This window comes from Symphodus melops (genome assembly GCF_947650265.1).
Source record: "Symphodus melops genome assembly, chromosome: 8".
NCBI classification, from domain to species: Eukaryota; Metazoa; Chordata; class Actinopteri; order Labriformes; family Labridae; genus Symphodus; species Symphodus melops.
The window spans coordinates 10,191,277-10,214,792 of NC_136698.1; the positions used below are offsets into that span (position 1 = coordinate 10,191,277).

At 43.0% G+C, this 23,516-nt stretch overlaps 1 protein-coding gene across 5 annotated transcripts; it reads right to left on the reverse strand.

Moving 5' to 3' along the window:
- Nucleotides 1-309: 309 nt before the first annotated feature.
- armc9 (armadillo repeat containing 9) lies at nucleotides 310-23,516 on the reverse strand. 5 transcript variants are annotated; one of them, XR_013779775.1, is made up of 26 exons: nucleotides 23,287-23,516; nucleotides 22,734-22,895; nucleotides 22,484-22,609; nucleotides 22,235-22,405; nucleotides 21,742-21,897; nucleotides 21,504-21,596; nucleotides 20,229-20,253; nucleotides 19,592-19,749; nucleotides 19,167-19,265; nucleotides 15,851-15,885; nucleotides 15,650-15,761; nucleotides 14,627-14,719; nucleotides 12,682-12,772; nucleotides 12,094-12,217; nucleotides 11,667-11,806; nucleotides 10,706-10,782; nucleotides 10,044-10,118; nucleotides 9,377-9,467; nucleotides 8,531-8,583; nucleotides 7,613-7,711; nucleotides 7,301-7,416; nucleotides 6,448-6,572; nucleotides 5,631-5,736; nucleotides 4,383-4,467; nucleotides 3,870-4,265; nucleotides 3,671-3,754 (listed from the first exon to the last, which is right to left on the reverse strand). XR_013779775.1 is itself a non-coding variant. In XM_079351313.1 (25 exons), the coding sequence occupies exons 2-25, from the start codon at nucleotides 22,806-22,808 to the stop codon at nucleotides 1,348-1,350; spliced, it is 2,460 nt and encodes an 819-aa protein (XP_079207439.1). In that variant the 5' UTR covers nucleotides 22,809-22,895; nucleotides 23,287-23,515; the 3' UTR covers nucleotides 310-1,347. The 5 variants fall into 5 exon arrangements, 4 of the variants coding, with proteins under 4 accessions (XP_079207439.1, XP_079207440.1, XP_079207438.1 ...); XM_079351313.1 differs by lacking the exons at nucleotides 3,870-4,265; nucleotides 4,383-4,467 and adding an exon at nucleotides 310-1,370 and having other exon boundaries at nucleotides 3,558-3,754; nucleotides 23,287-23,515; XM_079351314.1 differs by lacking the exons at nucleotides 3,870-4,265; nucleotides 4,383-4,467 and having other exon boundaries at nucleotides 3,246-3,754; nucleotides 22,734-22,797.

The following is a 23,516-nucleotide window of genomic DNA, read 5'->3' on the forward strand; positions in this document are numbered from 1 at the left end:
CATGCTTTCATTTTGTTGCACAGAATTTGACCCGTTCCCCTCAGGACACGAACAACCTGACAAACGGGTACAAGACATTTTCCTGCTGGGTGGCATCCCAATAGGGCTCACACTATCTAGTGTTTTTCTTTGCACAGTGCAAGCGACAGCCGCGCCCACATCATCGCATGGGCACAGAATGACTCCAGTTATCACAGAGGAGGTGATTTGTGATTCGAGACTGAGCTGAAGACTTAAACAGCAGCAAATATCCTTAACACCTGTCATCACATGAATAAATCCACCGACGAGGTCTGGACCAAACACAGATGACATGTCACACGTTTATTTAAACCCAAAGTATCAAAACCATTTACTACAAAAAAATACAATACAGCCTAAATGTAGCATGTTGACAAAAAAAAAAAAAAGATTCCGAACATCCCCCACACCTGGAAAACAGTGCAAATGTACAACGGCAATCATGCTGGATTTAAGACACACAAATTCAAGTTATATGGATGGTAGTGTAAAGAAACAACAAAAAGCAGTCCTGAATATCTTTCGAAAACACGCAGCAGCCTGACATCTTAAGTCAAGGGCCTGAGTCTTTCTGTAAACAGCTCAAGAGCAGCTCCTCTAATATGAGATCATGTTTTATTTTGAAAGTGACGCTGGTACAATTATTTATTCATGTGGATGGATATTTTCCACACAGGTCAAACAAAAATCTATCTGCAGCACATCGTGAAATGAAAAACCATTATCGATTTGTGATCTCCCAAAGAACATCCCTTTTTCTTTAAAAAATATCTACACAATCACTTCAAAGACAAATACAGACCGAGATTAACGTTGTATTTCTTACATCAATTGTTTAAATGGAAGAAAGAGTATTAAACGTCCGTGGGCTTAAGTCTGGACTTGAAGGATTCATCAACGAAAAAGTCTTCGTTTAACCTAAACGAAGCTGAGGTAATGTAGAGGAATGTGCGTATGCCAGAAAACCCCAAAGTGAGATGGATTTTGTTTGCGGGTCTCCATTTTGAAATTAGAATATGCACATCTTGTAAAAATATAAACTTAGCCTTGTCGGGAGGAAGTTGCACATATAAAGATGTGCCATCCATCACCTGGGGGTTGAGATTGTGGTCTGACTTTAGGTCATGTTGCAGCTGAAGAAGGGGGGGGGGGCCAAAAATGCAGAGCGACAATCCTTCACATTGTTCAGGCCCCTCCTTCTCCTCGCTCTCCTCCACCATCTCTGTTGCTCTGACCCTGTTTGCGACCTGGGGGGGGGGGATGATGTTACAGGAAGCCTGATGCTCCGGGAGAGATAGCGCTGCAAGCATGGTGACAGCTCCCTCTTCACCGCCTCTTCAACTGGCTGCCTAAAGGAGGCGAGAGAGAGAGAGGGAGAGGGAGGAAGGGAGGCGCGGTGGATAGAGGTTTTAAAAAAAACACATTATAAAAGTATAAACAAAGCAATCACAAGTTGGAAGATTTTGATTCTCGAAAATATCTGCGTGTGGAAATGAGTATCAGATCATTTCTTTTGAAATTGAACGTTGACAGAATCAAGTTGAAAGATGTGAGTTGAAGTTTTTGGATACGCAAAGACTGTTGATCTGATAAAGTAAACTTGTGGACAAAATGTGCCGTACGTCTCAGAGAAGACAGCTGTCACACATGATCAAGTTTTAAAAATCAAACCTCTGGCATTCTAAGTAAATGAGTTCCACCTTGTCCTTTTTTTTTTTTTTTTTTTTTTTTAACTTCCTAGTTTGTGGAGGAACCGGAAACCCCCCCCCCCCACACACAAAAACAGATTTCCTCATCACGTTCCTGATTCGGGGGCCACAGTGACAGTCCCAACAGCTACGACTCCTCCGCTTCCTCAGGCTGCACAGAAAACCTCACAGCGATCTCTCATCACTTGGATTCCACCTCGTCGACAGGACTTGAGCAGGATAACGCAGATTTGTTTCCATCCTCTCAACATGGAGTGGCAGCAGCAGCTCCTTTCCATGTTTGCATTGTAAGATACAAAAAAAAAAAGAAACGTCTCCTCTGTCTTACGCTCAGCCAACGCAGCGTCCTGTCTCAGCGTGTGGTTCGTGCCTTCTCTGTCTGCAGCGTCAAACGCAAGATATAATAGAGCTCGACTGTCGGCAGAAGACGCTCTACAGAGCAATAACTTAAAGCAAAGTGGCTCGATTGAAAAATAAAGACAAACAATAACTCGAAATTCTCACAGTAAGAGAAAAGGAATCAGTTTATTGATTTTGCACTCCACCTGCTGATCCCTCCACTTCCTCACGAGACAATAGGTTTTTAAAGACAATGGCCAGGCCTCGTATCATACCACGCAGAAACGCAGGAGGAAGTGGTGGCTTGGGCTAACCATTAAACTTCTCTTATAAGATTGATGGTAAGGGCAGCTGGTGTAAGAGCCGGAGGTAATCAACCATCAAATGCAATTTTAGATGTATGAGAGCATGAAACGATTTTATCTTCCGACTAAGAGCACCGGACACTCTGATCTGGCCGTCTTCTCTGCACAGACTGGACTTAAAGACTTAAGATGTGAAAGAGACAGCAGACAAATAAGTGGGCCAGGGTTTTGGGGATGGGCTGCTTGATGTTGTGTCTTCTGGGGAAAATGTGTTTTCTACGTTTTCTGGATCGGGTGTGAAAGAAAAAAGAAGAAAAAAAAAATCTCATCTTTAAACGCTACAAAGACATTCACAGGCTGTCAAAGTTCGGGTGCCGGTGGGAAGGACAACTGTGTGCGAGTGAATGTAAGATTTAATGTGAGGTAGAAGTTTGGATGCTGTTATATAAGAGCGTCCAAACAAAGACACGGCAGATTGTGTAACTCAAGACGTGAGCGTGAGGGAAACTGGATTGTGATTTGTCATCTTACAGCTTTTCTTATTGTGAGAAAGCCTTTTTTTCTCTCTCTCTTCAGAACTGCGCTGGAGAGTTCTGGTTAAACCGGTTTGTAAGGAGCAGGAAGTGATCCGAACGGTCGATACTTGGACGCTTATAAATTTGGTGAGAAACAGCAGAGGGCTGGATGATGATGGTCAGAGTGGAGATTGGGGCTTTCAGTGTTTCAGACCAAAACACAAAGAGACCTTAGAAGAGTTATGATCTGTCCTGTACGCACATCAACACAGCTGTACTGAGCCTCACCACGGAGTTATTGGCTCTGTTTCAAAACAGCATGGAGAAGAGTTTCCATGAAAAAAAAAAAAAAAACATTGATTTGTTTCCCCTTTAATGTCCCTGGTGAGCTACGTATGGCATGTTTCACTGTGGTTCTTTTCATTGTTATCTTTGACATTTTAGAGATTTAAAAAAAAAAAAGCAACGTAAGCTTTATCCTGTCAATGCGAGATTCTTTACATCCAACTCGTAAATGTTGGGAGTGTTTCTTCCTCTGGGAAGAACTGGACCCCCGGATCTCTGCTGGTTGTTTTTTTTTTTTTTTTTTTAAACAGGGCTGTAGAGACAAACAAAGTAACCAGGCAGAGCAGATATTTGTCCTTATTGGCTGATGACCATGTTCTTACTCTGTCGCCCTCCTCCTCCTCCTCCTCCTCCTCCTCCTCCTCCTCCAGGGCTGGCAGACCCGGGCCGGCTGCTCTGCTGTGGCTCCGCCTGGGAGAACTGCGGTGCCAGAGTCAGACCCCGAGCCCGGTGACCACTGTTCTGGCCGGCTGCTGTGTCAGGCGTACGGGGAATCTTGGGCTGGCTTTCAAACGCAGGGCTATAGAAAACGAAAAAAAAAGGAACACATGATTGGTCCGTGCTCCATAGAAGTCACAAATAATACATCGATGCCAGACAATAACTGAGCATTATCGACTACTTTTATGACTCACCAGCTTCCTGTAAGAAGGATAATTCAGAGGGCTACATCCTGTTAACTCAGAAGAGACCGCAGATCTCGTTTCACGAGAGGCTTTTATAGAACAAGCATCGAACATATCTGAGCCCCTCGCCCTGGACCGCGAACACTTGATAACACTTATGTCATCTGTCTCAGTCGAGCTGCTCCTTTCCTGACAAAAGCCTGCAGATATCTGTTTGAAAAAAAACTCTCAAGACACCTGGCACGGGAGAGCTGTCAATCATGTCATCAATATGACACAGACTCTCAGAGTTCGTTACTGGTTAGCTAACAAAGGCAGGTTTGATATCACAGTCCCTATCCTCTGCTCTGGTTCCCCATCATATCTTATCATGATCCTTATCACCCCTGCATTTCTACATTCCAGCTCACAAGTCACTGTCACATTCTACATAGGATAAAAAAGAAAAAACCATAGGTCAAACTTTTTCCATGAATGTTTTTCACGATAACTGCTTCATGCACATGCGTGTCACACCGGCACATCTTTGCACATTTTCTGATGCATCTTTTGTGGAGACGCGCCCTGTTTTTTTGTGGTACTGAGAGGAAAATCTGTATTCACGTCCCTGCGAGTCGGAGAGAGAGAGAGAGAGAGAGAGAGAGAGAGAGAGAGAGAGAGAGAGAGAGAAAAAACCTCCTCAGCCTCCGGAAACAGAACAACGTCCAAACTCTGCTTTTGAACGTCCCGAACAGTCAGGAGCAGAGTGACCCGATGAAGCTATCCTATACCATAATAGACGGATGGATGTCTACCCACAGGAGTCACACATTGGCTCCGACACTCCTGATGCCATCAGGTCCGACTGGATGTTATGAACTATTACGACCTCACCTATTCACCATTCAGAAGTTAAACAACATCAATCTCATTACTGCTAAGTAATCGGAGTGTTTTATTGTATTCATTCTTCTGATGTCCCTTGTTTATCTTGGTAAAATGCATTTCATTACATTGACTGTGCACTATTCTTTCATGTACAATACAAAAAAAAACACACTGAAAAAACTGTACTGAATATAGATTGTGTCCGGACGTCTCCCTCTGAAAGTCTCCAAACTGGGACTGAGATTTGGAAGTCTGCATTGTTGAGGTGTTTTATGTCCCTGTGGGGAGTCAGGAGGCGGTTTCCTGGGACTCATTACCCTTGGCGGGGATTCTGGAGTCAAGTTCCTCTGGGATTAAAAAGAGGAGAGGAGAATCGAGGGGGGGGGGGCGCTCTGATTGAATGGCTCTCTTTGTGGGTGCTGCTCGTTTAAACCCATGTCACAGTCTCATCGACCAGCTTGGCTGTGCTGAGTCACCCGTCGGTGTGCAGCGTCGCTCCGGCCAAGTCTGAGTCTGACGTGCATCGCCGGGTTTCACCTCAGCTGACTTGCACTTGTTTATGTTTTGCCCGTCCTCACAGCTCGACTCTGGCTCAGCTTCTTTTTTTTCTTAATGAGACGAAGCTTCTTCAAAACAACTCACCACATTTTACCTGCAGGTTGAAGGTGAATCACTTTCGATGTCACACCGGTGTGTTAAAAGTCTCGTTGTCGCACAACTTCTCAGTTTCATAATATAAGTTGCAACCCAGAACAGGATCATGAAATGAAGCAACATCGAGAAACTCTCAGTGTGTGAGCCTTTAAATGACCTTCATGACAGCACACACATTCTCCTTTTTTTTTTTTTTTTTGGGGGGGGGGGATGTGTGTGCGTTGAGTTTTCACGTGTGTGTCAGTTTACCTGGCAGCCTGTCCATTGTGTTCCTCCTGGGAGTGTCCTTTTCTGGCTCGCCCTTCATACGGCCCTTCCAGCTCTGACTCCTGGGACAACCGGCCGCATTCAGAATCTGAGTGTGTGTGTGTTTACACGGGATAAAGAGGAGGCCGTTCAGCGCAGCTCTTCGGTAACAGTGACACGTTATCTGGTCCTTGAATTGACACTTCAATATTGAAAATAAAAAAACATAAAAAGACAACACACTGCTTAGACTTTTAGTGTCACCATTGAATACCTGACTGGAGTCACCCTTAACGTTTCTTTCATAGAAAACCTTGATTTTTAATAGTTGGGCACTTAATGATAATCACTTTAATCACTCCTGGTTTCACCTTATTGTTTTGGACACTAAAGCACTTTAATGACTCAACCTGCACTTTAATCTGCATCCCTAACTGTCTGCATTGACTGTTTAATGTCTGTCCTCACACCTCTGGCACTACCTCAAACACCTCTATACATGCACAAACAACACTAACTTCTAGAAGGTCAGCACTTTTGTTTCTAAGGCTCTTTTCTGTTTACAGGTCTCTTTTAATCAGCACATATGTTTCCTCTCCTTCACAGGTTATGTACATCTATCTATCTATCTATCTATCTATCTATCTATCCAACCGAAATGACAATCAGCAGGTGGGAGGGAAAACCAGTCCTTAAACACCCTATGAACAGCTGCTGTTTTTTTTTACATTTTTTTTTTCAATATGGCCAAATGTGTATTCATTGACAGTATATTTTCCTACTTGTTCAACACTGTATTCATTGAACAGCCTCCACTCACCGATACTGTGACGAAGGGAGTCAGCTGTGCTGGGGCGACTGCCAGAGCGTGTGGGAGGTCGGGAGTTGCGTCGGGACGGTGGCAGGCTCCCTCCCTCGCCTCCCTGACCGCCGGATCGATAATCCCTGCGCATGAAAACAAACAGTCCTGCTCAGGTTTGGTAAGATCTAGAAACGGGATGATAGGTTGAAAAATCGCACCTCAGAATTTTTATCTCGATCGCTTTGCTTTTTTTTTTTTTTTTTTTTTTCTTAACCGTTGAACAAAACTCTTGTTTGAAATGGAAACGTGCTGTATAAATCATGATCTGTGCTAGGTTGTGAATCCAGTGATTCAGTTACTGGTTGAGATTTGATGCTTCCCTTTTGTCTGGAGGCCTGTCGCGTAAGGAACATGAATCCAACATAGCTGTCATAACTATAAGTCAATAATACCGTTTAATCCTTACAGTCTACCTTAGCAGTTGGTACAGTTATCTGAGTTATCTGAGTTTCATTACCAACAGTGCTGACACGTTAACAAGAACATTACAGTCGTGCTTAGTAATGACCTACTGAACTGCTTATTAACGGGTTGGAGGAGGAAGCACATTGTGTAAGGTACTACGAGCGGCCTGTCCTGTAAACTGAGAGGGGGGTAAAAGAGGAAAAGTATCCCCTGTGTAGAATTCCCTGATACTTTGCTCGTAGTGTAAAAATGGCGTCTCTTTGTACCTGAACAGTAAACAATTAAAGCACCCGAAGCAGGAAACAAAACAGATCCTGCACACCTGTTAATCCAACAATCACCACGAGTGTGGACTTGAGCTGCAGCCCTGATGTGGACTTCACACTCGGAGGGTAACTTCACTTACGCTGCACTGACATTGCGGTGAGAGCTCGGGGTGACCGGCCGCTGTAGGGGTTCATCAACGCTCGGTTGCTGCACAGGGCTTGGCTTCCTCTTTGATTTTGCCATGTTGGTCATGATCTACAGAACCACACACACACACACACACACACACACACACACACACACACACGCAATCCAATGGATTTAGTGACGTTCATGTTATTGCGCCGTGCGCGGTGAGGGAGTGCGTGCGTGTGTATGTGTGTGTATGTGTGTGTGTGTGTGTGTGTGTGTGTGTGTGTGTGTGTGTGTGTGTGTGTGTGTGGGCGCTTACTCCGAGGTACTCAGTTGTCAGCAGACTCTCCCCACACAGTTCTCTGGGCTGCGGTTGGAGAACTTCCTCTACATCGAGGTCGGCCTCCATTAAGTCCTCCTGTCACATGACAAAGAGAGTAACATAAATATGACATCATTTTAGATGGACATATGGCTGTCTGAAAGAACTCATCTATCTATCTATCTATCTCAAGTTTTTCCAAATAGCCATATTTGGAAAATCACAACCGCACACAAGCCTCTAAGCTGTGTAGAAATCTCTTCTTATGCCGGATAGAGTGGTTCATTAATGACTTTTCCGGAAAACATGTTCACAATCCCATTGATGTGCGGCGAACAAGTGGAACACGTTAAACACTGCTGGCACGGCGACACAGCAACAAAAGAGCAGTGTAGTCTACATGTTGCTACATATATCACCTCCCCATTATGCCCCAGGTAAACGGATAGCAGCTCTGAAAACACCTCATCCGAGATCAGAGGCAATGGAATAAGGGCACTCGCGCTCCTCTCGTCGTTCCCCGCTTTAACTTACGACCGTATGCATACCTTATCTTGATAACCCACTTTCCCACAGTATCCAATCTGCCAGGCCCATCGCCCCCCTAACCTCACATGCACATGCACAAACACACGGGTGGGAGACACCCAATATCTGTGTCATGCCGAGATTGCCATCTACAAGTTTGGGAAAGGTGTCACATATGAGGTGTCCCTTTTCTGGCTGCCCTTCATCTCACCCTCATTTATCATCCATTCCTTTTTTTGTTGTTGTTGTTGTGTGTGTTCACATATTTCTTTTGATATGTTGCATTAGCTGTGTGACTGAGAGGGTTTAGAGATGAATGCCTTGATGGGCATATGATATCAAGGTGAAGGGCATTGACAGTTTGAGTTTGAGTGAGGGGCGACTTGCATCATTGTCGTCTTCTTCTTCTTCATCGTCCGACTCTGGTCCCTCTTCTTCGGCTGGAAGAAACACAGGGACGGCAGGAGAATTAAACACGGCAGCAAATGTCCCCCCAAAAAAAGGGCGTCACTCTAAAGACATACACCATGTTCACGGACGCGTCACAATTCAATGAAAGGACTCAGGATTTCAGTCACACGTCTAGTTCTTCTTCACAAATGTTTTAGCTACGGATGGTAGCGCTGGAAATCCTCGAGAACATTGAGATTGCAACACGGCCTGCTGCAACACGGCCTCAATTGTTTGTTGAGTTTAAGTGAACACCCTTAGGTCCTGTGTCCAGCTAGCCGCTGAATAACCGACACGGCTCACAGTTACTTTTTAGTGCATGTTTTTTTTTTTTTTTAAACTCAGCAGATACGGAGCAAAGAGGATGCGGGTAGAAGATAGGATGCGTCGACAAGTAATTGGCATTCTGTGTGTCCTACTCTGTGCTGTCTTTTCTTCTGTGAAAGGTGCTATATAAATAAAGTTGAGTTAAGTCGGCGGCCACAACACGGGGAATATCACACATTTTGAAAAGTTGTGATGACATGTACAACAGCACATTTCCTGCTCGGGGGGGGGGGGGGGGGGGGGGGGGGGGTGTCTTAATCTTAAAACAGGAATGATGAGATCTAAACAATGAAATGAATCGTTTCATTTCAATTGTTGCTCCTCCCTCATGAGAAAGTTTGACGAAGTGCAAACACCTGCTTAAAAACATCCTCACATGCACATAAAAGGGTCTGTTCGTTCTGTGTTCACAGTCCTCGATCGGACCGTCGTGAGAGGGACTTTGGCTCGACTGACCTGAGTTCAGCTGTTTAATGATGAACTCAATCTGTCTGTTGAGGTCCGGGTTCTCCTCCTTGCTGTAGCAGCGGAGGATCTCCTCTACACTCTACAAACATGGGAGGAAAAAAAAACAAACAAACAAACGCATCCTGTCATGTATTTGAATTGTCACTGATGCAGAGGCTTCAACTTAACCATGACTATATACACAGCAGCAGAGTAATTCTCCTCTGCTGCTGTGAATTTTACTCAGTGGTGATGTCTGTTGCTGCCCCTCCAACCAACATTGTGCTGTTTTCACTCCCAGCAAGAAAATTCTTGCTTCGGTGGTTTTTCACAGAAATAATGCATGAGATGCTTCGCAGGGCAACGAGAGTGAGCGCTGTCAGATGTGGCCGCATTAGCGAGGTTTCCTACTGTCGTCGTCAAAATTTGCACATTTCCAGCCACTGCGGTTGTCGGCCCACAGCGGTTTCCTGCAGTGCCTCTGGTTTCCCCGCACGAATCAGTGGGAGGCACAGACACCGGCTCAGCAGTCTCAGGGTACAGTGACTGTGTCAAATGACAGCGAACACCTGCCGTTTCCTCTCCAGACACCGCCCGCGCGCTGACACCGAAGAGACACAAACACAACACTGCGTCCGTTTTCGGCGAGCAGGTGAAGACATTGCAGCAATCTCACCATCTCTTTGGCTTCCTGTCGCACAGAGGGAATACACAGGATGCTGTACAGGGCTCCATTCACGTACGGACGAATCTGAGGAAAGCAAAGCGACACAGACACAAACAGCCTCTATATTTACACCGTCTCAGGCCAAAGTTCGTGACGCAGCTTGCATGAACGTGCAGCAGCAAGAAAAAAAAAAAAAAAAAGACACAAAGAGGAAAGAATGCACTTCAGGCAGATTTTTCAAAGATTCTCAGTGTGCCATTTTTCGTACCGTAATGCCAAAGCAGTGATCAGATGCCTTCTTAAAAACAAGTGTTCACTAGTATACTATCTACTATAACCTCCACAATTACTGACAAGCCTTCATGAAAGTGAATGAGTTAAGAGTTGTTCATGTTTTATAGACATGCCTGAAGTCATGAAGGCATCATAAACATTACATCAAACCTCGATGTGTCGGATTTCATCACAGTGGTGCTGACATTTTGGTTTAACAGATCAACAGGAGGCAACGATTGTTTCAGGATTTTACCGCAAAACTCCTTTTTGTTTCTTTACAAACGATAACAGTGCCATGTCTTTATACGATATGGATGCTGATGATGATTTTTTTTTTCTCCATCCTCTTTGATTGTGTGTTCTGTGTGGGAAGTGTTGACGGATGAACGCATCACCTCATGGTTCTCGTGTCCGAGGAGGTCGGTTAGAACCTTCAGCACATGCTTGGCGTTCTCGGCACATTTCCTCTTTCCTGCACAGACAAGACATGCAACCATCACACACACACACACACACACACACACACACACACACACACACACACACACACACACACACACACACACACACACACACACACACACACACACACACACACACACACACACACACACACACACACACACACACACACACACACACACACACACACACACACACACACGCCTCAATATATAAAGAAAACCCTGAAGTTGTTTTTCTCCTTCTAATCCTTAAATGTAAATAGGTTGTATGTTTTAGGATTTGTAATTAGCCCGGTCCATCTTGTCTTTTTCCCCCCTTCTGTTTTCCTTCAGTCTCTGTGAAAGATAACAGGACCAGGAATTAATCAAATGCAGTGCAGAAGTTTACTGCTGGGAAAAAAGAGACCCTCCAGGCACATATAAAGACACTCGTGAAAACGAAGGGAGTGAGTGCGTGCGTGCATGCTGTGTGTGCAGTTAAGTGAGAGTGACATGAACAAAGATACACTCTGCTGATGATGTAAGAGGCCATAAGTAAAAAGGAGAGTGCATCCATGAGCACCATGTTTCAGGAGACGCTGTTAAAAAAAGCTTAAATACATAGTGAATGGAACCAATGCTGGCCTCCACTGTGCCCCATAATGAAATAATCCAACGGGAACACAGTTACACTGAGGCGTTCTGTGGCTTTAAAGATGGAAAATGGATTTACGCTGAAATCTGAGCTCAGACTTTTGCTTGAGATATTTTAATGAGGCGTCTTCACAAGTTGAGGTTTAAATGTGTGTCAGACGTTATCCTCCACGTAGGCTTTAAAGGTTCTCTCTTTTTTACTAAAAGACTACAAAGATCCCTGTCGCTGTCTCTTCATCGAGCTGACCCTTGGCTTTACCTTTCGTTCGCAGACACAGGTTCATGAGCAGGGCAGCGGAGTACTCCAGGGTGTAGTCGCTCAGGCAGTCGGAATCCTGCAGCTCATCCACCAGCCAGCCAATCACATCGTCTGCGATCATGGCGGTTTGCTGACTCCTCCTAAACATACGGATGTATTCAAAAAGCAACTTCACGACATTTGTGCCAACAGGACAGTGACCCAGCGTCATGCGGAAGCATATCAAGAGGAAGAAACTTTTTTTTATTTATTTTTTTTTATCTGAAGACAAGAATGTAAGCTAGTTGGATAGGGAAAAACGAGGCCATTAAACGCAGGATTCAAAGTGATTCCATAATTCGAACCCTGCAGGTCATGGGTTGACCTTTGAAAGAAAATTGGACACGCGAGGTTGTTATCGAACAACTTGTCATTTCTAAACCTCTACCTGAGGCTGAGTTTCTGCAGAGCCACGAGCACATTCTCTCTCGTCAGAGAGTCTTTTTCCTCCGTCCTGAGAGCCTCAGTCAGAAGTTTCAGAAGAATGGAGGTTTGGGAAAGGTAAACGCGACCTGTGATCGAGAAGATAAAAAAAAAAACATGAGGTGAATACCAAACGGCGAGACATACTGTATGCCTCATTCAGTTGAAGAATTCGTCCGTTACGTCTGAAATCACTTCGAGAGTGAGTCAGCAAATTGTTGTCCCGTCGTCAGTTTGAGCACAGCGAAGACATTCTGAGAAGCTCTCCGAACTGCACGATCGTTTTTTTTTCTTCCCTTTTTTCTGAGAGTTCTTGTCATCTACTCTCAAGTCAACGAAGCCATCCAAACAAAAACCAGTCAGTGCAAATACAAGGTTACTAACAAGTCATCGCTCCACGTGACTGTCGCGCTGTGATGCAGATGATCGTTAGAGGCAAACCTGGAGGTCAAAGTCATTGTCGGACAGTCGGGAGTCTGCGTCTCCGCTTGTCCCCATTAAAAGGACGGACTCGCGTTCTAAAGAGCAACCTGGATGATAGTGGAGTACTTACCCTCTGCTAGGGAAGCGAAGGCATTGATGAGGCGAGCCATGTACTGGCGGACAATCTCGGACTTGGATCTCATTAAATGAAGCACGCTTTTCTATAAAACAAAAACAAACAATATTCAGTGCAGTTTTAAAAACATGTTCTATTTATTTTCCCTAAACGAGCCGAACTTGATGACTTATAAGCGTTCCGATAAAAAACAGACCACTCCTCCTCTCCTCTGATTCCAACGTTAAATAGAAGCAGCTGACTCTGTGACTTGATCTTCCTGTTAGCAGTAAGCTCATGGCTCTTTCGTCTTGAAGCACAACATTTATGTTTTGAATTTTGTTGTTGTTGAGTTGTTGAGTTGAGTTTATTGGTTTGTGAATAACAAATATATACAACCCATCACATGTAACATAACTTTCTTAAACCAAAGGGTATAGGCTGAAGCTCCAGGCTTATTAGCGCCTATCCCTCTCAAAATATTCAAAACAGTCAGACAGTGCTCAATGCTCTTCTAACAAACACTTGAAAAAATAAAGTCATAGAAGTTGATTTCAGAACTTATCTATATGAAAGTAACATATTATTTCTAAGGAGCGTTTTGAATCCACTTATTGTTTGAATCAATTTGAGATCTGTATGCAAACAATTCCATAAATTCACTCCTCTTATTGCTATAGTTCTACATCTAACATTTGTTCTTACTTTCAGTTTTTTAAACCAACATGTTCCTTTTAGCTCATACTTACAGTCACGTCTTTCAAACATACTCAAAATCTTATCAGGCAACATATTATGATATGCTTTATACATTGTCAGTATAACCTTATGATCCACTAAATCATGAAATTTCAGAATGTTTAATTTTAGGAACAAATCGTTTGTGTGATCCCTATATTGTGATCTTGTGATAATTCGTATTGCTCTCTTTTCAAATCAACATTGTGATGCTGTTACCGTGGCGTCCCGCAATTTATTTATTTAGAGTGAACTTGGAGCAACCGGGCTCAGTCCGAAGACAAAGAGCTCAGGTGTGAGGTGAGGCTCATTGACTCCTTCCAGTAAAAAAGAAAAAAAAAAAACAAAGCTTTTTGTGTCTCGACTGTGGCGCCCCACGGCTGGAGGCCAGGAGAAGGAAATGTGACAAGAAAAGAATAGAAAGAAAACAATAAAAGGCATGTGAGAAAGACATGCGGCTCTTAGGCCCTCGGAACGTTTTTTCTGAGGCTGAATTTGGAATATAATCCGTTTCGTGTCGTCGTTCCTTTTGTTCAACAGAAAAAAGGGTTTGAATTGTTTAAGAGAACACTTCTCACTCGGGGACAGAGAACGTGTTACGTCTCCAATCTGATTGGAGAGACTCGATTTATAAAAAGACTGACAGTAATAATGTGCCGACTCAGGTGACAGACACTGAGTTAGAGTAACTCTGCCTTTATATGACCTTACTGTATGACTTCATGGGTTCTTTGATACGAGTACAAACACTGTGAGGAACGCACAGATACCAATAATGGAGACACTTTTGTAAACACGATTTGAAGTCGGATTTTTCCAAGTGCTGACCTTGAATAACTGTAAGCATCCTTTTAAAATGCTTTTATTTGGCTCGAGTCCAAGTTTGTTTTTCGGGAGGTTTAATTCGAAATCATTAAGAGACACAAAGGCTGAATGGGATTACTTTGTGATAATCGTTTCTAAAAAAAAAAAAAAACTTAAATCATAAAAGAGTAGAGTGGAATCCGAAATCTTGAAATCTGTTTTTTTTTCTGCAGGTTTGAGTCAACGGAGGGTGAGACATGCCTGCAGTAACAAGCACCATGGATTCATTCGAGGCTAAATGTGTGAGACCGCCGTGGTCCTGATCGTTGCGTTAAATATTCTGAACGTAGGGAAACGCGTTTCAGTCGACACTTTGAGGGGGATGTTTCATTGTGAGTGTGCGGTCACGTGGTCCCACCTGTTTGGTGCTGTAGCGCTCCAGCAGGTCGTTACTGATAAACGCCTGAAGCACCGTGTCTCTCTGTTCACCCGGGAGCGAGCGAGTCAGCCTCTGAAAAGAAAAAAAAAATTAAATCAGAAGAAAATGACACACTATTTAAGACTCAAACAGGTAGACGGGCAAATCAAATAAATAATGTAACTGAGCTCTACCTTATGATCACAAACTGCCTCACTTAAGAGCTTCTCCATGTAGAACGTCTAAAAACAGTTACAGCTTGTTGTAGAAGGTCTCTTAAGTATCTTAGTTAAAGCAGTTCAAAGCTTCGCAGCACGATAAAAGAGGAACCAAGCAACATTTATTTAGCGCCGAGCGTTTTCCGTGACTCACTGTACTTGTCTGCTGTCACAGAAAATGTTCTCGGATTAAATATGTTTGTTGAGAAGAAATGTCACGTTCTGCAACAAAACCAAACCAAAAAAAACAAAAAACAAAAAAAAACAGAAAAGAGAAATCTCTTGGTTAAACTTTGGAAGCCTGTCTTCAAAATAAAAGAAGAACATGACCCGTCCTTTTTCAAAAAGGCTCTGAGTGCTAAATGGACTTGAGCTTGTGTAGCGCGCTTTTCTGGACGCCGCACACATTCACACACTGATGACACAGACTGCTTAGTAAAGTCGCCATCGGAAGGAACTATTCCCATTCACACACATTTATACACCGCCGGCGAAGCAGCGGGAGCCCCTTGGGGTGAAGTGGCGACATTTTGAGCAGAGAGACGAGCGACTCTGCCAAACTGAGACACGGCGTTCCCAGGGTGATTCACAAAATTCCACTTGGGGAAAATTCTTGGATTTCTGCGATTTTGATGCCATGTCTCTAAAACGCTCATTACAGAAGATCCATACCGTTCCAATGTGGCTTTAACTTAAAAGTCTTAAAGCTTTAACTGGAAAGACGGGACAAACTCAGCAGAACGTGAAGAAAGAAGCTCAACAAGTGGGGACGACCGCTCTGATGGATGAGATGAATGAAACCCACCCAGCGCAGAGCCTGAAGCAGCAGGGACCTGAGTCTGTCTGGACCTTCACACAGGTCTTTCTTCAGCTTCACATAGTCCAGTGAGGGAAGCATCGGCACCTCCTTGGATCTCCTGCAGATGTAAGAAGAAAAAAAAAAGCCACGTCAGCCGAGTTGTATGACATCACTGTTCAAAACTGTGGCTTTAAAGTGAAGACTTACGGAGGTGCAATGGACGCTCGTAGTATTGAGGAGGCCTATGAAAGGATGAGAGAGAGAGAGTACCATGCGTTTTAGAATATGATGGTTTAACACTTCTTCCACCACACTCTCATTATAAAGTGTAACACATGCCGCTGTACATCGGTTTGTTTCTTTCTTTCATCTTTGCCATCTGATCCCTCGACTTACCTGGAACTATTCTCCATCTTGAAAACAGTCAAAGTTAGCTCCAGTCTAAATGTTGTGTTTTGGACATGCGTGCATCATGCTAGTGGTACATGCTGAATCCCCCCCCCACCCACCCACCCACCCACCCACCCCACATGTACGGCACTCCACCCATGCAGTAAGTTACAAGCATGCTAAGCTAAGTCAGCTATGATCAAGTGTTAGAGAGTGCAGGTTAGTGTGAAACGGCCATTCCTTCGTTCGTTTTCTTTCGCTGCACTTGAACTCTCGACCTGTTTGTTGTTCTGTTAGAGCCTGAAGCACCTGAATAGAGTCACAGATAATTGTGTTGTTTGTGTGCTTGTGTGAAGGGAAGGAGAAACAACTAGTCAGTGAGTAGTAGTTTTCTGCTTTGAGGAGGGGGGGGGGGGGGGGGGGGTTGAGCCCTGAAATCTAATCTAAAGTGTGGGTGGTTAGGCCTATAGCCGGAGCCATGTTAAGGTCAGGGGAGTGATCCGTGTCGTCTGAGCTATCAGGTGATGTGGCCACATTTTTCCTTTGAGGTGTTGTAGGTAAAGCGGAAGAAGAGGAGAACACTGACACCGGGATTCATTCCCAAATTCCTCTCCCTCTAAACATTTGAGAACGCTGAAGGGGCAAGGGAACATGTTTACTTGAGACATTTGACACAGCTGGGTCTCGAAAGCCCCTCTGGAGGAGCAGACTGTGTTTCGGTCTATCACCAGGAAAAGCCCCACTGACGGTGGTGTCAAACGGACTGAGTCACCCGGCAGATCGGAGCTGGTTCAGCTAAACAAAGAGCTTGACCTGAATTCTCTGACAATGCACAGTTTACATAAGCGACGCCTTCTCAACAGTAACTCTTTGACGACAGTGGGGGACAGCTGAGGGCCGCCTCTTCTTCATGTTACTGTCTAAGCAGACAGCTCTGCTCTCTGTCTCAGATACACCCCCCCCCCCCCCCCCCCCAGCTTATCCAGAGCAGAGTTGCAAAACAAAATCATTTGAACAGGGTCAACTTTGGATTTACGTTTTCTTTTTTGTTCAATTTGTGTGCCCTTGAATTTCCCCACGGGGACAAATATGTGACTTGATCTTCCTGTTAGCAGTAAGCTCACGTCTCTTATTATTTTTATTTTTTTTAACTGAATAGTCACATATGATTTGTTAAAGCGAAGGCACATATATCATCCAGGTTACCAGGAGGGTTTATTTTACACAAAGAAGGAAACTAACATGAACCTTTAGTCAAATTCTGGTAGATAAGATCTCCGTCTGGTTTCTGTTGTTCTCATTTACACCTCTTTTTTTTTTTTTTTTTAAGAGCTTAAAGTGACGGTTCTATTTCCTAAATCATATTTCTTACTCGAGTTTCTATTTCATGAGAAATGTTCTCTGGCTGTTCCTTCCAGACAAACGTAATTAAAGAGAGAGAGAGAGAGAGAGAGAGAGAGATACTCTTGTTTGGCTTCACAAGTGGTCTCACAAAAGACGTTTTTTTTTTTTTTTTTCCTAAACCACAAACGAGGCCACACATTCACCTTAAACTGGGACGATCTAGTAGAAACCACTAGAAAATGTCAGGGAATAAAAGCGGAAGAAATGTATCTGTGCAGTTAAGGAGGGAGAGGCAAACATGACAAGGAGAGGAGGGATGGGGGGGAGGCAAGCAAGATGAGAGGTGGGGACCTGAGCGGTGACAGGAAGTAAAGATGAAAACAAATGAAACTTACATAGCCATCATCATACGGACTCATAGAGTAATATCCCTTTGTGGACAAGAGCATCACACACACACACACACACACACACACGAAAACACAAACACACAGAAAGATGTTTGGTTTGTTTTTCAGTTTAAACAGAAGAAACAAGATAACGGAGGGCACAGCTCGACAGCTAAATGGAGGCAACTGACAGCAAGCATGATTGGTTGGCTTCACATTTTCTCCTGCTTCTTGATATTTTTTTTTGCTTGTGCACATCTTGGCTCAAAAATGAGCTGACATGCTCAACTTAAAAGAATAAAATGTAAAAAAAAAAAAAAAAAAAAAGTTATCAAAAAAATAAAATAAAAAACTCATCGGTGTCCCAAGTCAACTGTGTGCGCGTAAAGACGTCAGCACTCAAAAGAAGATATCTTCCCTCGTCTGGTAAAGTCACACCCACGTTTGTCGGTGAAATGCTGACAAAATCCTCTGAACGAGTTCCTTCCCTCTCAGCTGCTCTTAGTATTCCAACGTTGACATTACTAAATGAACTGAAACTTAGAAAAATTCTCTCGTTGGGCCTCTTTAAGAGGGAGTTAAATGACTTGGAGGCAGACACGTCTGGCTGTAAATATTCTACCCGATATGTTTGTGGATGAGCCTGACAAACATTTGCTGTTATCTGTGTCTTTTATTTGCCTACGGTCCAGATATATGTTTGTATTTGTACGGTTGGCTGCTCGTTGTCTGCTGGTCTTGTCCAGGACACTCTTAAAAAAAAAGAGTTTTTTTCTTTCCTGGTTAAATAAATGAAATAAAGTAAAATAAAAAGGTTGAATTTAAAGTGATGGTTTTGTATCGCTAATATCATACTTCTGCTCGGGCCTACAACAAACCATTCCTAGCTTATTTATGATTCTAATGGATATAACCAAAGTGAGATTTGAAAAGAGTTTGATCAAGGTTGCCACTCGTAGTTGAAGCTGTTTGTGCCCCTTCACTTTAAGTTATGCCACGTGAATTTAGCTTCACACTCATTCTTCCACATCTGGGTGTAAAACTGGAAAAAAAAAAAAAAAACAGGATTGAGCCATATTGGTTTTTTTTTCCAGGATACAAACTGCAGGATGAGTACATAACTCAAAGTCAGTGCACATCTGATGGCAAATAAAACCCTCCCTAGATCTATTTCTAAAGTCAGAGTCAACTTTGTGTGGCGTGCAGGACAATACATCCGTGACGCACAGGAAGACGAGAGTGTCCTTTGCAAACATAAAGGGGTTTAAGACTGTGGCTCCAAACGGACCGTGGACCGATGCCCCCTTTTCTTGATATTTCCAAAGAGGGCGTCCAGGCCTTGTGTTATGTCACTCTTATACCTCTGATGTGTGCAGGAGGAGAGACGGGAGAGGACTCACGGTGCCCGGTCGGGTGAAGTCGGAGCTCTGCACCACGCTCTGTCTCATCTGGCTGCTGAACAGGCGAACACACACACTCTGCAGGTACTCAGGGGAGATCTGCAAAAACACAGCAGGCCCCTTGAGCTTTTATGGCGAGAGGACACCATATTGTTTCCTTGAGCGCAAACGTGTCATCTTGTGTCAAAGTGCCAATGTACGCATATTAAACATACATCATGTGTTTCACATCTGCAGTACATTGTGTGTATAAGAAGAGGGTTGTTTATTCTAGGTGTTTCCACAACTATGAACTTTAAAAGGTGACACCTGAATTAAACCACTTAGCAGATCATGTGATATGTGTCTCTCCTTGTCGTCGGAGCGTGTAGCCCTGTGTGTTCATGAGTGTGCGTGTGTGCGTGTGTGTTCGATTGCCGAGTTACCATTTTTCCGCTGACCGTAGCCTCCAATGAGTCGACCAGCTCAGCAGTGATTCCAATCAGGTTGTGGTAATCGGCCTGCATCTTGTTGTACTTCCGTACGTAGCTAGCGGTGTGCCGGTCCGATTCAACGAGCTGGAGCTGTAACTGCTGAATTGTGTCTGCGCCGTCACACAAACACACACACGGAGAAGGGCGCCATGAGGGACGTTCTGATTTGTAACTAAAGGCAGTTCTGATACACAGTATGTCTTTATCATTAGAAGAAAAGAAAAAAAAAAAAAAAAAAAAAAAAAAAAAAGAACATGACATCAGTATTTGAGATGTTCTTTCTACCTTTATGGTTTCATTGACTAATTATTGCTCAACATAAGCCTCGAGGGAAAAAGCATCCGTTCTTGATGAAGATCCTAATGACATCGAGTGAAAAGTTGTGGAATATTGTGACTTACAACCAACTCAACATTCATGTGGAAGTGTATATATATATACACACACACACACACACACACACATATATATACACATACATGTATATATATATAAAATACGCTTAGCGTGCAGTTCATACACTTGATGGATATGACTGGACGGAGGGATACACATCATAATGCAGGATTTATTGGAGACGGATATTTACCTTTAGTACTCCTCCCTCCCTCCTTCTGTGATGTCTGTCAAGGAATACACAATATCCTCGACTTAAATATTAGGAAAAGATTATAATGTCATTATGTTCTTATCTGAAGCCGTCATCCAGAGCTGCGTACACACAAAGTAAAGATGTTTAACGTCTCGCTGAAGTGAGACACACTCACAGTACGTTGTACATCCGGTTTGAGGAGAGTTTTCAGAGAGAATTATTTTCATTCAGATTCAGTTTCATAGTTTACTTTTATTTTGTGTCAAGACTTAAAGTGTTGACAAAGGATCAATGTATGTTTATTTTAAGGGGAGGGATAGTTATACAGCTCTAAAAAACCCTTGCTGGGATAAAGCACGGCTGTCACTCATTGTATTTATATGTATTTAGGTAGCCAGGTTACAGTGGGACATCTGCCATACGATTTACATTAAAAACATTTACACCCGAGATAACCTCCCTCCTTTAAGTTTAACATAAAGACAAGACAGATTTAGTCTGAACAGCTTGTGTGATGATCATTTTTACATTCAGCTGCTTTGATCGTTGGACCGGGAGGGATAGGTTTTAGTTTCGTGAGTGGGCAAAAGAAAAAGGAGAGGCCGTGAGCTGAATCTTCAGTAAAAGCAACAAATCTTGTTATTCTTCATTTGCCCTTTAACTCTGGAGCGCTGAGGGTGAGTTAGTGCCAGATTAGGTCTCACTGTTTTACAACCACAAAGGAAAAAAATAAGACGTCATTTGTTTGCAGTCAATGAAATGACCAGATCTGGGCAAAAGTTGACGGTGAACTAATTCTTTAGTCTAACATGTCTAACATTTGAGATTTGAAAATGCAGCTCAGACAGAAAAGGGAATAGAAAACAACCTGTTGCTTTTCCCCAATAGCTGATTTATAATGTTAAAGAACATTTCGAGAAAGCCCTCTCTATTTAAGGGTCTCCAAAATGGTTACTTCATGTCCTGGCCGGTTGTAAGCCCCCTCTTTGTAAGGGCTGCCAGGTGTTGGAGTCAACACAGTTAAGCCCTGGTGATTTAGCAGGATAACGGCCAAATGTTTGTTTCTGTGTCTCTCGAAGATGTCGAATTCATAATCTAAAAAAATAAAATAAAATAAAAAAAACTCAACACAATAGCTATGGAGCTGAGGAGAAATGTGTGTAAGCTGCGATATAACACGGGATTCAAACTGTTGTGTTTGCTGCTCGTATGACGTTGTATTCTTGTAGTTTTCATATCAGTTTCATGTGAGCAAATCAAGATGAAGGATACATATAAGTTGAGCAGCCTCGGGGTGTTGGACGGCTTTAGTGTCACCGATAAGAAATGCTCCAGTTTATCCTTCAGCTGTGGTACCCATGACTCCTAAATAAACATAAAGCGGGTAGTGAGAAAACATGACTATACCGGTACTCCTTTTAAAGATGATTGTATTGGGTGAATAGTGCTTCACATGTCGTAACTACATGGTAACAAATAAGCATGCAGTGTTCCTTAATTATCCATGTACCTGGAAAAGGTCCTTGAATGAAGGGTGGACAGTGGGGTTAGGAACGAAGGGCAGGGCATAGTAAGGCAGAAACGTGGTGGTCTGGCTTAGTGCTGCTCCCCGGGTCTCCAGGTACTGCTTGAAGAAGGAAATCCTCTCCTCAAACTCAGCTCGGTCCTACAGACAAACAAAGTTAGTGATTTCATTCAAGTTTTATAGAAAATGTCAGCTGAGTCCATTGTGTTCTTTGGAAGTAACATCCATATCAAAATGTGCAATACTGCATTGCCCTGCATAGAAGTTAGAAAGGATTACGACTGTAAAGCAAAGGGCAACATCATAGCGAGCCAACTGAGAAAAAAAAAGCTTGTAGCACAGCTTAGTGGACATCTTGAATAATAACACAGTGAAATTCAGATGGAAGGCACAGAGGGTTGCAGATACACGTTTGTTTTGGGGATAATCTCAAAGAAGTTAAGATTGTTTAAAAGACAAGATTTTTTAATCTACGTACATGTCTGCCTGGGTGCCTCCTCAGTGGGTAGATGGTGAAGTGGATGTGAAGGTAGAACTCAAGGCTCTGGGCCTCAGGGTCTGTGTCTTTAACCTCGGAGGGAATATTTTCCGTCCACAGTTCAAAGAACACTTTGTGGTCTCCATCCTCAAAAGAACTCAGGAGATCTTTCTGGAAAAGTCAAAAAACAATCTTATTCGTTTATGATCATTGTGTTTACAAATCTAACAATAACGATTAATTATTAACCTGAATGTGAAGAGTCTTGGAGTCTCTGAGCGCACTTCCCTGTGGCTTTGAGACCAGCTTGCCTTTGCTTTTGCACTCCTTGTCAAAACTATGAACAGTATCTTCAAAGTCTTCAAACTTAAGGAACTAAAAAAAAGACACAAAACAAATCCCTATCATATCAGCCAGCTTATTGTATTGATACTTTTATTAGGGCTCAAGCATAATGATCATTATGATCTGTGTGTTTTCTCATTAATCGTTTTCTTACCTCTTTTATCATGCCAAGAAGATCCGCCTCAGTTGCCAAGACGTCCCCCATCCTGTCTGTCTGTCTGGAACACATGTGTGTCCAAAATATTTCCAACCACCTACACACTTAGAAACTTACATTAAATGAGGTTTTGCTCTTCCAACAATCATGCTAATCAGCCTGCAAGGAAAGACAGAAAATATTTAGTGGCATGAGAAAAAATAAGTCAAACTAATCATGTTTGATCTATCCATAATATTAATTGCAAAACGTTTTGACTTTAAAAATATATTTTTTCCTGATTCTTTAATTGGTTTTTGGATGTTATTTTCCTCCAAAAAACAAAAAAACAAAAACAAAACAAAACATGAACTTCTAATGTTTACTGTCGTTTCAAGCCCCTTAACAACAATGTTAAGTCAACATTAAATTCCTGCTTTTGCATTTTACCATCCTCTTGAACAGTGAATTAAATCGGCAACTTTACTCTGGCAGGAAAAAGCTAAAGCTTTCAAGCTAACCAGGTAACGTTTACTGATGTCAGGAGAGAGTTCATTAATATCATTCTCACCTCATTCGCGCATTATTCACTTAGGGGGGTTATGTGTCCATTTCGTTTACAATGTTGTTATCCATAAACGAAACAAAGACGATCCATCTTTGCCCAGAAGTTATAGGTTTCACTTACATTTATATTAACTATTCAGATAGCCATTAGCTAGCAACCGTACTCGGATAGGACGCTAAACACCTAGCAACCAAACGGCTGAAAACGTCAAACAGTAAAGCAGAGAGAAATGT